General features: G+C 41.1%; 1 protein-coding gene and 1 pseudogene across 1 annotated transcript in view; both read right to left on the reverse strand.

Moving 5' to 3' along the window:
• Positions 1-16,913, reverse strand: part of PCSK5 (proprotein convertase subtilisin/kexin type 5) — a 320,193-nt gene that overhangs the window by 165,491 nt on the left and 137,789 nt on the right. Inside the window, exons 4-5 of the mRNA XM_055119708.1 lie at positions 13,690-13,833; positions 10,700-10,776 (exon numbers count right to left, since the gene is read on the reverse strand). Of these exons, the coding sequence (XP_054975683.1) occupies positions 10,700-10,776; positions 13,690-13,833 (221 nt within the window). The remainder of the gene's footprint in view (positions 1-10,699; positions 10,777-13,689; positions 13,834-16,913) is intronic.
• LOC129401368 (U6 spliceosomal RNA) lies at positions 12,190-12,289 on the reverse strand (annotated as a pseudogene).

Raw genomic sequence — 16,913 nt, forward strand, 5'->3', positions numbered from 1 at the left:
TTCAGGTCCTTTACCTCCTTAGTTAAGCTGATTCTGAGGTACTTGATTTTCTGAGGCATGATTGTGAATGGGATTGCTTTTTTCATATCGCTTTCCTCGCTCTCATTATTTGTATATAGGAAAGCCATGGACTTTTGGGTATTGATTTTATAGCCTGAGACTTTACTATACAAGACTATTGTTTCTAGGAGCTTCTTGGTAGAGGCTTTAGGGTTCTCTAAATATACTATCATATCATCTGCGAATAGTGAGAGCTTGATTTCTTCCTTTTCTATCTGATGCCCTTAATATCTTTTTCTTGCCTAACCACTATTGCAAGTATTTCCAGTACTATATTCAACAGAAGTAGAGAGAGTGGGCATGCTTGTCTTATCCCTGATCTTAGAGGAAAGGCTCTTAGTTTTCCCCATTGAGGATAATGCTTGCCATGGGTTTGTGGTAGATGGCTTGAACTATATTGAGGAAAGTCTCTTCCATACCCATTTTAATGAGAGTTTTCATCATAAACAGGTGCTGGATCTTGTCAAATGCGTTCTTTACATCTATTAATATAATATTTTTTATTTTCTTTTATTGATATGAGAGCTTGTTTAGCACAGCGGTTGGGCGTTCGCCTTTCACGCAGCCGACCTGTGTTCGATTCCTCTGCCCCTCTTGGAGAGCCCGGCAAGCTACTGAGAGTATCTAGCCCGCATGGCAGAGCCTGGCAAGCTACCCATGCGTATTGGATATTGGATATGCCAAAAACAGTAACAATAAGTCTCTCGATGAGAGACATTACTGGTGCCTGCTCGAACAAATCAATGAGCAATGGGATGACAGTGACAGTGACAGTTTATTGATATGATGTTGATTGACTTCCAAATGTTAAACCACCCTTGCATCCCTGAGATGAATCCCACTTGGTCATGGTGTATGATCTTTTTGATGAGTGCAGGATTCTATTTGCTAATTTTTTTTTTTTTTTGCTTTTTTGGGTCACACCTGGCGATGCACAGGGGTTACTCCTGGCTCTGCACTCAGGAATTACCCCTGGCCGTGCTCAGGAGACCATATGGGATGCTGGGATTTGAACCCGGGTCGGCCACGTGCAAGGCAAACGCCCTACCCGCTGTGCTATCTCTCCAGCCCCCTATTTGCTAATATTTTGTTGAGGATCTTTGCATTCATGTTCATCAGGGATATCAGCCTGTAATTTTCTTTCTTTCTTTTTTTTTTTTTTGTGGTGTCTGTTTGCTTTTGGTATTAGGGAGATATGTGCCTCATAGAAACTGTTTGGGAGGGTTTCTGTTTCTTCAATTTCCTGGAAAAGCTGCCATGGTTTTTTTACTAGCCTAGTAAGAATGTATCTAGAAATGCTGTGTGATCCTTTAAGTTCTGGATAAGTGATCATTCTTTATAGCTGCCCCTCTGCCCTCTGTGTTCGACAAGGAGGACTCATGCTGGTGAAGAGGGAAAAAAAACCTTCACTTTTTGTTCCCTTGGTTCCTATGTAGAACTGTTAAGAATCTGCTGAGTGAACAGCCCAGAGGAATACAGCTAAGTTTCACAAAAGAGATTTTTGATCTCTCACCAAGTCCTGTCCCAACTTCTCACTCAGTGTTATCAGCAGACTGTGGCTATGCAGGAACTGTTTGGTTGGCTAATTTGCTTGTTGTTGTTTTGCCTTTTGTTTGGGCGCCACACCCAGCAGTGCTCAGGGACACTCTCGGTGTTTGGAAGGCTCACACAGCAGTGCTCGGGGGGCCACAGGGCATGTGCTTAGCCCACTGAGCTATTTCTCAGCCCCTCATGAATACTGAGTTTAAAAATTATTATGATGACACAGCAAGGATTTTCAAAATTAATAATATGTAGTGTTTGTCTGTTTAGCAGCATGGGACACGTTTTTAAAAGGAACTGCTGAAACATTCCCTCACCATAAAATGATTATTCAATTGAATTAAGCTTATTTTGCAAAATTGTTATCTGGGTATCCATCCCCCTTATGGATTTTTCTGTTTCATGGCAAACATGTCCAGGACAGAAATATAGTCCTTATATTCATAGTCCTAGAGTTCAGAAACCTATAAACCTTTACAAGAAAACAGGTAAGTTTAGATAGGAGTACTATCTTTAATAAGATGGACTTAGTATAAAAATATATTTCGTGGTTCCATCTCGCATCTCTGTGTGAAGCCACAATGTTCATATCTGTCAAAGGAAAGAAAGGAAAGGGACAAGGGGGAAAGGAGGGTTGAGGAGAAAAATGACCAACTACTGGATAGGCTAGGGGGCTGGGATCACGGAAAGGCAAAATCTAAAACAGGGACCAACAAGAGCAACAGGTCACACCAAGCCCTTAGCTGTCAGCTCACCCCAGCCCAAAAGTCACCACATGGTATTTTTATTTAGCTTTTTTTTTTAAAAAAAAAATTGAATCACCATGAGATACCACTACAAGCTTTCATGATCGAGTTTCAGTCATACAATGATCAAACACCCATCCCTCCACCAGTGCTCATTTTCCACCACTAACGTCCCCAGTATCCCTTCCATCACCGCCCTCCACCCCCACCATCAGAGCCCCTGTCTCTGTGGCAGGCACCTTCCCTCTTACTCTGTCTCTATTTTGGGCATTATGACCGGCTAATTACAGTTGAGTGCCCTTGTGACCATTGGCTGATTACAACTGGAGGTTCTTGCCTACTATGTCATATACTCAATAACACAAATAGCACACACCTAGCATTGACCTCTGAAGGTCACAATGCACTAAATAAAAACTATTAGGAGTGGAGAGATAGTACAGTGGAAAGGTGCTTGCTGTTCACACAGGTGACCTGGCTTTGATTCTTGGCATCCCAGGTGGTCCTCTGAGCACCACGAGGAGTGATTCCTGAGTGTAGAGCCTGAGTATTACCAGGTATGGACCCAAAATAAAATTTAAAAAATCACTAAATAAATAAGTAGGACCTATTCCTGGATATAAGGAAACAAGGTAAAATATAGTGATCCAAGGTGGAGATAAGACAAGAAGATTAAAAGAGGAAGAATAAATGAACACACCTGTTTGGCAACCCTGTTCAAATGCTCAATACATTATTTAAAATGGATACTTATCTCTTTTCCTCATTGCAATTTCTACCTCCTTTGGAGGTCTCAAGTATTTGTTAGTTTGTTTTTTAAATAAGAAATGTAAATGGAAGCAAATATCAATTATTCATGCCAATAGTGCACTGGGCTAGAATAAATTATTCCCAAACTTCATTTTAACTTCTAGCATTAATCAGACCCTTCATCTAAACTGTTGCTGAGAGTCCCAAGAGATGATGTCCTCATATCCTGCATAGGCGAACACACGGACACCAACACAGGGAAGGAGAAAGGGCTGAAATCAGAACTGGCATACACCCTGGAATAACTGATGTATTGTTTTATATAAAATGAATGCTTATGCAGGTGATGTGAATATACAACTTCTAAATTAGATAACCATTTTCCATACTTAGCTCAATAGATAGCCATGGAGACCATTCCTATGAATCTAGTTGTTTTATTTCTTTAGAAATAACTGGGGCTGGAGCGATAGTACAGCGGGTAGGACGTTTGCCTTGCACACGGCCGATCCAGGCTCAATTCCCAGCATCCCATGTGGTCCCCCAGCACTGCCAGGAGTAATTCCTGAGTACAAAGCCAGGAGTAACACCTGTGCATTGCCGGGTGTGACCCAAAAAGAAAAAATAAAAGAAAAAAGAAATACCTGAATATTTCCCTTTTTACTCTACAAAAAACACCAGGCTGAAGAACTCACACACTTATGTCGGCCTTTGGGCATCTGATACCAAGTAATGTGAAAAAAATTCATCCAAAGGAGTTTTAAGAAGACAGACAGAGTCTGGGAAGCGGGAAGGGCAACAGGGTGGGCTTCACACCAGCAGTCCTGGGAAGCCCAGCTCTCAGGAGCTTTGGGGAGGTAGTGGTTCACGACAGCCGCAAAAGGCAGCTTTGAGGACGAGTATTCAGGACCTTTGCCAGGTCCCGTTTGTGCAATACTATCAAGCAGGAGACTGCTTGGTGAGCATACCCTGTGTCAACTCAACTAGCTGAGTCAAGATCTATATTCTTTTAACTATGGCAAAATAAAAGCAAACCACTACTTCAGAGCCCACACTACACTGGGAATCATGCTCCCAATATCTGTTCCTGCCTCTCCCTTCCAGCCTGGAAAATGGGATTCCGTCTCCAGTCAGAAAGCTTTGATAACAGAAGCAAGCTTCACAGGTTCTGTGAACACTCACTGCATGCATCCCGCCCAAATCTGGGAGATGAGAGAAGGCACTATAGGGAATGTGGCAGGAGTCAGGGGAGGAGGAATGAGGCACACACCAGGAGTTACTGCAGGGTGAGAGATAAAGTGGGAGGGAGTGATACGTAGACAAAGTAGGCTTCCTGACAGCAAAACATGGGCGCTGGTATTATTAATAATGTGTTAACACATTAGAGGATTTGAATGCCTTTATATTCCTACTGGAGGTAGTGGTGGTGGTGCTTGGTAGTACCAGCTAGTGAAGCGAGGGTATCATACATTCAAGACCAGTGCAAAACCAGCAACTCACATCCCCAGCCCTGTTCTCATTCTGATGTAGAAAGTCACTCAGGCAGCAGAGTGGGGTGAGATTGGAGATAGGTAAAACACTGAACATACTGTAAGGATGATGTTGGAGAGGGAATAATTTTATCTTAATATAACTGGCTATACTCTGTGTACAAAAAACCTAATATTACTACCACCTAAGTTCACAGAACTACTTACTGTCTTGCAGCACTCCTTCCTGACAACAGTCCTCATCTGCAAGAATGAGCAGGGAAAGATCACACACACACACACACACACACACACATTCTGATTTTTGCAACATGGCAATATTCTAAAAAGCAGAAGTGATGTGTGAAAAGAGAGTACAGGACCGGAAGAAATATGCTCCCATCCAGCCTTGTTAAACCTTCCTGGAAAGAGAGATAAGAAACAGAACGAAAAACCCATTTCCTTTGGAAAAATGAGTCTTTAACCTACGGTTGGCTTATTTTGAAAAAGAATTAGATTTGGAGTCCACATATCACATTTTCAAAATATAATTCTGTGGTCGCATCTCTCTTGAAATATGTTGCTTTGACTTTTAAGGCATTTAACAAGAAGCAACTCAGGAAAGAAAGATCTAACTCAAACATCAATAATTCATTTATCAGAAATAGGAGTAGTGGTATGAAATGCCAGGGGACTGTTTCATTTAGAGTCTATTTTTAGCCTAGAACAATGTAGACCTCTCTGTTCAGCAAGCTAATAGGAATACAGCCAAAGCTGAATGGAAGAACCAATTTGGTCTCCTCCGATAATGCTATTTCCTTTGCAACAGTTACTCAGTTCCAAACATCACCCTTTGGGAACATGGGAAAATGACAAGAAAGGGATTTTTGTAACTTCTTGTACTTTAGAAACAATTTTGTTTACCCCACAGTTTTGGCAGTAGCAATAGAATCTTGTAAGTCTAAGAGAAATGACTTGAATGAAGTTATGGTGGTACATCCTTTCTTAGGACTAAAAATCCTTCAGGCATTACAAACTTCTTACTAAGTCATCTCCCAACAACCCATTCTTCAGTAGGCTGTGCAATATCTCATTGCACTTACCAAGCACAAAGCACACAGCCATTTATAAAGTAGGATCTGAGCTGAGTGAAGAAACAAGTGCAGCCAAGCGTGACATAATATCAAATACGCTCTTGACCCATACTGGTCACTTTGTACAATGCAGAGGTACTCATCTAGCATCTGCCTCAACTTCCTTCTGATAAAAATGAGAAATTCCTTCAATTTACTCTATTACAATTCTAGGACTAATACTCCACTAAGAAAATAGGGAATTAAAGAAAAGCACATAAACCTTTCTAAACCTTTAACCTTGAAAATAAATCAAGACTAAATCAAGACTTGCAGTTTAACTTTAAAATATTTAATGTGCATATTATTTTAATATAATTTTAATTATTATTATTTTTTTCTCTTGGGGTCACACCTGGCGATGCACAGGGGTTATTCCAGGCTCTGCACTCAGGAATTACTCCTGGTGGTGCTTGGGGGACCATATGGGATTCTGGGAATCAAACCTGGGTAGGCCACATGCAAGGCAAATGCCCTACACACTGTGCTATCACTCCAGCCCTGAAAATTTTAATTTTTAAATCATCATGAAGAACTAGGTATAGGAATACAATACACAATAATAATAATCACTGTTCACTGTCATCCCGTTGCTCATCGATTTGCTCAAGTGGGTACCAGTAACATCTCCATTGTGAGACTTATTGTTAGTTTTTGGCATATCAAATATGCCACGGGTAGCTTGCCAGGCTCTGCTGTGCAGGCTAGATACTCTCGGTAGCTTGCCAGGCTCTCCAAGAGAGATGGAGGAATCGAACCTGGGTTGGCTGCATACAGGGCAAACACCCTACCGCTGATCTGGCATCAATTATGTAGTCAGCAATATGTTTGATCCTTTACTTTCTTCTATTGCTACTTTGTAGAGGTATTATATGCCCATTTTATAGATGATTAGAAAGTACTGAAGCTCAGAATAATTAGGCCAAAACCCAAATCAAGTAGAATCACGGACAAGAGTGAACTCTTCTAATGAATACTGATTTCTGATGCTGAGTTATCTCAGATCAAGTGAAATTTTCTATAGAGACTGACAAGTAAAGGTAAATTCATCTGTTATATCTAATAATTAAGTCATGATGAGTGGAGAAAATATTTTAACCTGTATGTCTGAATGTGGGCACTAGGTTGGCCAAAGAAAGACCAGGCAGTCCTCTTTAGAAGACATCATAGAACACAAGATGTCCCAGGTAACTGCTAGCTTTCATCAAGCTAAGTCAAAGTGTTTGTTGCTGCCCTGGAAACACTGAATTTCCCTGTCAGGACTATTTGCCTAAGCACACCCCAGGAACAATACCCCCTTCCACCCCACCACACTCAGTGAACTAGACGGTGCTGATAGAAACTCATCAAAACCAGAGGCATGGCTCAGAATTCACATCAAATCTTCTGGAATGGGCTATACTGTGGTGATTCTTGAACAAAAGATCCTGGGCAGCTGCTACTCTGAAAAGGAATCTTCACAAAAGATAGCTCTTCAAAGGTAAGCTATAAAAACCCATTAAACACAACACATGAAGAATGGCCTTAACACAACTCTGTTTAGCAATGTTAAGCCACAGGTCAGACATAGCCTAGAGAGGAATCACTATACCGAGAGTTTCCATGTCAAAACTCTCTGCATGGAGTTTCCTACAGAGCTGAAAGAGACTGACAGCTTTTCACTCCTATCTGCAGTCCCTCTTATCTGTCAACTACCTGGATGAGGAGACGCGGGAGTTATCTGTAGTTGTCTGTTGGTCAAGACTTTCCTGTAGCTCTCCTATTTCACTTACACAATGCTGTACCGGTGTTGCGAGGACACATTTCACTAACGGATATATTCAAGTCCACAATCTTGGAGAATCAAAAACATACGTTTCTTCCAACTGATATGGTATAGAATAATTTGAGTGTTGAGTGAAATCTGCATTCTTTCAATGAACAATTTTGTGTCAGAAACAGTATGTGATGGGACAGAGCTATCTATCCACTACCCACTATCATGCAATGGGTACAGTGACCTGGGTTTGATTCCCCGGCAACCCCCATGGTTCACCAAGCACCACCTGACTGATTCCTGAGTGCAGAGCCAGGAGTAAGCCCTGGGCACTGCTGAGTATGCCCTCTAAACCAAAAAATAAAAATTAGATAAAATAAAAGAAGAAGAAGAAATTGTAGGTGAATGTAGAAGGTATATCAAGCAGAACTGAGTGATAAAGGAATAAGCAAATCCCACAGCTACTATCTTAGAACAACTCCACATACATGTTGTGATGTTGTGTCTGCCCGCCTGGTACCAGATAACTCTCCATTAGGCTCCCAATCACTTGCAAAGTGCTGTGCCTCTGAAGGCCATCCTGGGGGCCTTCCAACCTGCTCAATTGACCCCCTCTTTCCTCTAAGCCTATTTTGTCATTTTCCTCTCTACTTTCTGCTCCTCATTCTTTACATAAAATATAGTATCTGGGGCTAGAGCAACAGTACAGATTGAAAGGCATTTGCTTTGTATGCATCCAACCCAAATTCAATCCCTAGTACCTCTAGGTCCCCTGAACTCCTTCAGAAGAGATCCCTGGAGGCAGAGGCAGAAGTAAACCCTGAGCACAGCCAGTTGTGACCCAAAATCAAGCAAAAATGATTTTGTAAATTTTAATTTTATTTCTGGACACCACATCTTAGAATATTGTGCAGAACACAATTCAGCACCAAGCCCTCGTCCAAAATGCCTGCTTCTCTGCATCCCTGTCTCAGGGACATCCCTGCGAGCTTCCTGCTAAAGACCAGTTCTCACCCCTAGCACATTTCTTTATACCCCACATATGAGCAAGATCATTCTGTGATCCTCTTCCTTAATTTTCCTCTTCTTTCATCAATTTTTCTCTTATTATTTTTCTCTTGCACACAGAGTAGCAACTTTGAGTAGGACAGATGTAATTCAAACATACATACATACATACACACACACATTTTTCCTAAGCAAATCTCAGGTCTCTTTTTTTTTAAGATAAAAAGAATTTTATTTTATTTTATTATCTGTAGTACTGTACGTAGCACTGTCATCCCATTGTTCATCAATTTGCTCGAGCAGGTACCAGTAACGTCTCCATTGTGAGACTTGTTGTTACTGTTTTTTTTATTTCAAATACGACATGGGTAGCTTGCCAGGCTCTGCCATGCAGGCGGAATATTCTCAGCAGTTTGCTGGGCTCTCCGAGGGGGCGGAGGAATCGAACCTGGGCTGGCCGTGTGCAAGGCAAACGCCCTACCCACCATGCTATCGCTCCAATCCTTTTATTATCAATTTCTTTCTTATTTCTTTTCTTTTGATTTTTGGGTCACACCCAGAGATGCACAGAGGTTACTCCTGGCTTATGCACTCAGGAATTACTCCTGGTGGTGCTCAGGGGACCATATGGAATGCTGGGAATTCATTCCGGTTCAGCCTTGTGCAAGGCAAACACCCTACCCGCTGTGCTATCGCTCCAGCCCATTATTATCTATTTCTTAACCACTTACCATGGAGACAAAGGGCTCCTTTTAATAGGTTTCTGTCATGTTTGTGTGAGCCACTGAAAAAATTTCTAGTATCAACCCTCAACTTCATTTTCTTATTGCTCTGTGGTTTCAGACCTGAGAATGTGGCTATGATTAGGATTGCGTGTCATACTGCAGTAGAATGGACTATATATTATAACTTATCGGTGGTGACTTTTTGAAGTTTTGAAGCTTAAGTTTCCCCAAGTTTCATGCTAGTTTGCAAATCAGATTAAAAGCGTTAGCTCACATGTCTCAAATCATAATCCTTCCTGTGAAATTCACTCCGACTTCAAACATAGTGATCTAAAGAGCAGTCATCAGATTCGGCAGAAAACAAGGTCACTTTTCTTTTTGTTTAGCATGTTCTGGAAATACGAATCTACATCAATTTGTACATTAACACTTCTATTACTTTGTCTGCTCTGTAATATTTAGTTGGCACTTAATATTTTTAGAAAGCATTTACCAACAGTAACATTTTGGACATTTTTTTAGAGATGGTAAGAAAACAAAACATAAAGCCTATGTACAGTCACAATTACTTAAGTCAAAAGGGCTTTATCTAAACTTATTGACAAACTTAACTAAATAATACTAGATGAGAATTTTTTAAAGGAAATTACAGATTAGAAAGGGCACTTAATAAGTCTGAGACTTCTGTGATCCCAAACTAAAACTTATAAATAAAAATTCAGATGAAAGTATCTAGTCACAGTAGTATCCTGGAGGACCGTTAGAGGAAAAGGATAAAGTTAATATGATCTAGAGGTTAGAAAAATCTACTTATCTTTTTAAGAATCCAGGTCATTCATTGTAAGCGAGACAAACCTTTTCCCATTTATTTTCTCAAAAACGCTAGAACATTCTGTTATAAAGTACATGTGCATTTTCATTTGCTGTCATGAAAATGACTATATTAACTGGAAAATGTGAATATGGTTAAATGTATCTCCATGACTCTTGACTGTGGAGATAGAAATGATAATGTGTTCCGTATGTGCCAAACATTATAAGTATTTCAGGTACGTTAATGCAAAACACTACAGGGTAGAGATGAGGAAAGAAAAAGCAAAGAAGTCCTTGGAAGAGATCTTAAGCAAACTATTCAATCAAATTTGCAACATCTAGCAGAATAAAGTAACTCGGTTAGGGCTTACTTTCTTTTACCTCTCACTTTGTCATTCTACCCCTGAATCAACAGGTCAAAGATCAAATAATGCATAAGGGGTAATAGATATCTTTCACCAATACCCTGACGATATGGCAATGCTCAGTCATCATCCTAGGGTTTTCTCTGAAACCATCCTTGTTATATTGATCATCCCGTGTTATTATCTAGAAGTTTCAAAAAATACTTTTTTTGAGAGCAAACTGTGGATTATTTGTGATCAAGGATTTCTAAGAAAATGCTTTCCAGAGAAAGGACAGGAGAAAACAATCCCCTGGCCAGTCCCACATCAGCCACCCCTCTCTTGGGCCTTACTTGTTCTCGTTGCTGGCATCATAACGAGGCATTGGGTCTAAGTCATTTCCGTTCACATCACAACTTGCTAGAGCATCCTACAAACACATAGGAAAGAGTGGGATAAAGGAGACAAGCATTCAGAAATTAGTCATTAACCTGAAGGCACCCTTATTCTTAAGAAACATTTCTGCAGGAGAGTAATCAGTTTAGATCACACATCCAAGGGGGTGCAAGGATGCATCACTTAGTAATAATCAGTGTCATAGCTTCTTATGATTTTAACTCTCCACAGATCAAAGAAGTATTCTGTTGGCCAGAACTTATTTTCTCAGACCTTGAACTGACTCTTAACCCAATTGTTTCAAAGACATCCTCAATTACCAACTTTTGAAAAAAGTACTTTTGTATTATCTAGAAGCAAAATGACTTATATTCTATAGATGCTCTTGATTCCTTACCTCATTTATTAGGAATGCAAAGTTTTACTGTGATTCAAAGATTTTAGAGGGGAAAGAAAAAAACATTCACAAATAATTGCAAGTAAGCCGAAAAATAGCATATTGTCTATTTGTTCTATTAAGAACTTTGGGATTTCTAGTAGAAAATATCTGTGTAGCTTAACATATTCTCTTTACTATACAAGTTCAAAATTCATACATTTTACTAATACCCAATAGTATTTTACCTTAACAAAAATAATAGTTTCTATTGCATGCCATGGTTTCAAATGAGGCAAAAGTATCACTAAAATCAAAGTTGGACTTATTCGTTTCCTTGTTAACAGGATTGCAAAACATCTCTAAATTACTTTTTTTAAAAGCACTGGACTATTCATGCATTTATATCACTTGGTAGTTCTTGACTTCAGTTTTAGTGAAAGTAAATGCCTTTTTTTTTTTTGCTCTAATCAAAGGCTCTCATTTCTGAAATAATTGATAGTACAGCATGTGAAATGTTTGGGTAAGTCAAACAAAAGCTACATTACATTTAAAGGTGGCAACATCCCTAGTGGCTCCCTATCTTTCCTTCCTGCCCCACCTGCAGCAGTATGACACACTAGCTTTACTTAAGAGAGGAAGAAGGTCTGTGACAGGTTAAATAATTTGCCCAAAGGTATGAAGTAAGAAGCCTCAGGGAGTTAAGACTAAAACCCAGATCATCTGACACCACATGCAACATATTTTTCTTGAATTTTCAAATGTATAGAATGCTAGTACTACTAACTGCACAGAAGTATTCTGGAGATTTTTTTTTTTCTCAAAGGGGAACTAATGAAAAAAAGAGAGAAAAAAAAATCTAATCCCAGTTAGGATAAAGCTATTTGTAACTGATCAAATACATTTTATGTAGTGGGAAGCAGGAAGAACCTATGCATAACCTTTACACATGGTAAGATGTCTCTGCCAGAAGACAGGGAGTCATTGTTATTTTATTTATGCTAATCTTAGCCTTCAGTTACTACCCTACCAAATGAAGTGATAGATTGGGTCTCTTTTTTTTTTTTTTTTTAAATAATGGAACGCTTCACGAATTTGCGTATCATCCTTGCGCAGGGGCCATGCTAATCTTCTCTGTATCGTTAGATTGGGTCTCTTTTGAGGTCTCAAATTTTATGTTGTGAAAAGACACCATTCAACATGAGTTCTGCAAGGGAAAGGAGACTTCGCTTAAATTAGAACTGTTGAGGATTCAGAGCATATCCATGACACATAAGCAGAGAGAAGACTCCCAATTTTTGGAGGAAAACATCATCATCATCATCATCATCATCATCATCATCATCATCATCATCATCATCATCATCATCATCCCATTGATCGTTGATTTTCTCTAGCAGTCTCAGTAACGTCTCCATGCATCCTAGCCCTGAGATTGCAGCAGCCTCTCTTTACTCATCCTTCCCATGGTGCCTCATTGGAGGCTCTCTCAGGGTCAGGGGAATGAGACCCAGCATTGGAGGAAAACATGTGGGTACCAATGTGAAACACCACTTTGGGATCAGGCACCTTCGGGGTGGTAGTGCCATAGATGAAACACCATTTTGAAAAACTCAGCCCAAACTGCAAAATCCAAAGCAGGACAGAGGTGACTGGCGTTTTTGTAACTGATAGTTACAAAAGAAACGAGGCTCTGAGGTTAGAGTTGCTGGGAAAAGAGCTTCCAACGAAACAGGACAGAGGCAAGGAGAGACACAGACATGGGAAGTTTCTCCTGGGCGGACGGGAAGCAGAAACTCATATTTGCAGCTGAGGAAACCCTGCAGGCCCTTTGCTAACAAGGGCACACACTGGGGACAATGGTCAGATCCTCAGAAGCACAAATGCGGAGCAGAAAGGGAATGGCACAGTGGGAGACAAGAATGTTTGATAGCCTTTAGCCCAACTTGGGGGAAAGCTGATGGGAGGGAATCCCTTGGACAGCCGAGGATGGAGAGGCGGCCGAGCATTTTCTGAGCCCTGAAGCAACACAGTGAAAGAACTATGAAGCTCTAGGGGTGGAAACCAAGCCCAGTGCCTAGGGGAAGGCCGAGATGGGCACTGGATATCAGCTTTCAGGGAAAGGAACCAAGTCCCAGCCCTTTCCCATACACTGTTTCCTCCTACTCTCTGGGGGGGGGGCGGGGGGGAGGGCAGGGCAGGGAGGAAAGGAGAGGGAGGGAGAATAAGAAGAGTTTTAAGCATACTTTGTTATCTTGACGAGTGTTACTGGGTCACACTGTTCCTGGTTTGCTGGGCTAAACTGTGGAGAAATGAGGTAGTTGTTGGCTGTGAGGTTTCTGCTACCTTGTCACCTGTCTTTCACAGGCTAGAATATCAAAGGCGTCTGGAAATTTTAAGTGTTATCTCAAACTGCCCATGCCCGGAGGACTCCATATTGTATAAGGGAACTCGGGGGTTTTTTGTATCTGTGAACTGTACTTCTCAATAGCAGCCCCCGCATTTGCTCATCCCAGCAGACAGCCCCGACTCTCAAGGGTCCAGGACCATCCCAACCCAGCAAGCACTCACATAGTTCTGCATCAGATCCGGGTGGGTCCTCTCAATGCCATCGTCCAGGATGGTGACCACGACATTCTTCCCCGTGTAGCCTCTTTTCCAGGCACCTTCAATGTTCATGTCGGATTGGCAGGGGTGGGAGTTGTCACTGCAGTGCTGAAGAGGGAAGAGGAGAAGCGAATACTGCTGATTACTAAACAATAGAGAAGGCGCAGCTCAGGTGTGGTAACAGGGAAGAGCAGCAGGTCAGAAGTAAGGAAGACAAGTTGAACATGAATCTCATCAGCCTTCTCTGACCGGCTCTAATTCTACATATGCCTTGGAAAACCATAAGAGTACAGAAACCTACGAGTCCAGGACTTACCAGTAGAATAATGGATGGGTTACTCTTAGTATAGAATGTATGAGTAATACATTAGAAGGCATTGCAACATTTTATTTATAAATGCAAACTAGGTAACTGAAAACCGTATTCTTTTACAATGTTTTAACCAGATACCTAATTGCCAACCCAGGTCCACTGAGAACTAACTGAGAGAGTTTTTGTCAGCAAGGTGTGCCATAGTGATAAACCAGTGAGTCAGAAACCTAAGTTCCTTCACACTCTTTGAAGAAACTGATAATGGCTTGTTAGGGCCTAATCTGTAGGGGGCAGACGAACTCATTCAGCACTACTTCAAGACAACAATGAAGAACAAGTGTCCAGAGAGGCACAACACATGGTGAAAGTGTGCATTGAGGGTCTCAAGGGACAGACTGTAGGTGGTCAATGTAACTGAGGATTATAGGAATTTCATTTCACAACATCCATCTCTTTGATATACCCGCCTGAGTGATGTTCTCTTCTGAGATCTGAAGACTCCAGAGAAACAAAGGAAAAGTGAGGTGCTATGACTGAAGCCACAGCAGCAACAGCCTCCACCCTCATCCCAACGCTCCCCCAGTCCTACTTGCTTTCAGCAGCATTTTAGAAGCGGAGGGGCATTCAAGCTTTGATGCAATTGATACCCACTGCCACCTACACACTAACACACACTTGACCAAGCATCTACAGTGTGCTGGAGAACAAGTGAACAAGGCAGATGAGGTCCCTATGTGGTGACCATCAACAGGAAGACACAAACCAACAGGACCACAGTGAGGGGCAGGGGTAGCAAACCTGACAGTGCTCAGGGGCTAGGACCATCTTCCTAGGATGATACTCCTGGGTCACTCTGGGCAGTGTACTCAAAACTGCCTGGTATCAGAGTTCAACCCAGGGCTCCCACATACAAAGTAGAACTCATTTGGCTGTTTCCTGTCTCGGGCTCAAGACCATTTGGAACACTCCTTATCATTTAGGATATTAAAGAGGGTTAAACTATGGTGGATGCTGGTGTGAGACCAGACCACTGTAGGTGGGATGCCCAAATAAGATGTCAGCATCTGAGAAAAGTGGTATAGGAGCTGAGGCATAAGAAAGCTGAAAGAAGTAGCCTGCTCAACAGCGTGGAGTAAGATCTTGAGAGATGACACAGCAAATGCAAAAGCCATGAGGCTGGAAAGAGCCATGTTTAGTGAAGGAAGAGAGAGAAGGTGGGCACACTTAGTGCAGGAGGGAAGAACAGTGAAGAGGACAAATTAGAAGGGGAAACTAGGATTACAGAACCATGAATTGGCTTTTACACGAAGTAAATCAAAACACAAGCTCTGTCTTCCCAAACTTGACCCCTCAAAATCAAATGGTCACTAGGACAGATAGCAGAGGTCCTCTAATAAGAATTGGATAATTTAGTCTCCACATAAAACTTCCTTATGTGCTATGTTATAAACTTAGTTGAATATTTTAGGATTCATTCTACAAATGAGATGCAGCCCATTTTGCATCCAATATCACATCAATTCTGGAGAGAATAGAAGCTGATATATTTTATGAACATTTGCATGTTTTCCCCAAATTTGGGAGGGGCACACCCAAATTTGGGAAAAACATGATGCTCAGGACTTAATCCTCACTTTGCACTCAGAGATCACTCCTGGTGGGCCCAGAACCTATATGGGGTGCCAGGGATTGATTCTGAGCTGATTATGTGCAAGGCAAGCACCCTACATGCTGTACTATCGCTCCAGGCCCCATTTGTTACTTCTTTCTGCCACCTGTAATGCTACAAACAGACACTCTACTACCACTCTCATTCAAGTGTCACAATCCACATTTCTCCTCAGCTTTCTGGGCACAGGTCCTCACACAAAACCTTCTCAAGTTCCTCAGGCAACTAACTTTTCTCTTTTCTTTCCTTCAACAGAAGTGGTACATGCAAGCATCTGTGCATGTGCGCACGCACGTGCACACACACACACAAACACACAAACTCCACATATACACAGTTCCACCCAACCCAATCATTACTCACCAAATTCTACTGAATTTTTGGTTGTTGAATTCTGCATGTGAATTATGCCTGCATAGTATAAGCCCCCTGGAAACTGTATATTAAACCAAATCTACCTCTAGGATATCAAGAAATATTATCTGATTAACGAGAAGTCACAAACCAGAGTTTAACTTCAACTTTAATTCCAAATTCACAACTGCCATTACACTTACTGCTCTGGCCTATTCAGAGATATCTAGCTAGCTAATGTTTGATTCGTGGAAACGATCTGATGAATAAAAAGTATAGACTTCCAAAAAAGCTATAAATTTCAGAAATCTCATTCTAGCTAGAATTTGGACCTTTCCTCACCAAATACTTCACAGAAATAACCCTGCCAGGTCTCACTGATGCTTGTTCTGAACCTACTGTATCCACCGGTGGTATGGTTGGTGATATATAGTGATGTTAATGTGGCCAAGACGGAGCTGAGAAAGGAAGTGCTCAGGAAGTGGGTAACCAACAAATAGGGTAGGGTAACCATGTTGGAGTAGAGGGACATTGCCTGAAATTGTAATTATGGAGATAAACCAGCCATCTATGGAAAACATGTGTGCTAAAAGTGGAGCAATTAGATTTCTTTCTTCCATCCCTGCTTCTGTGAAATTGGTCTTTTTATATTTTTGGCGCTACCTTTTTTAATTTTCATCTGCCCATATGATATTGGTGGAATGAGAAATATCCCATACTTTCTCTGCATAATCTAAGAGAAAGGGCCATCAAAATATTAAATAAAAGTGAAAAGATAACCAGATCCTGAAAATGGGAAATAGATCAGAGAACCTCAAATTTTGAATGCAAAACTTGGATTTTTAAAACATA

Source organism: Sorex araneus, chromosome 1, assembly GCF_027595985.1.
Source record: "Sorex araneus isolate mSorAra2 chromosome 1, mSorAra2.pri, whole genome shotgun sequence".
Classification (NCBI taxonomy): Eukaryota; Metazoa; Chordata; class Mammalia; order Eulipotyphla; family Soricidae; genus Sorex; species Sorex araneus.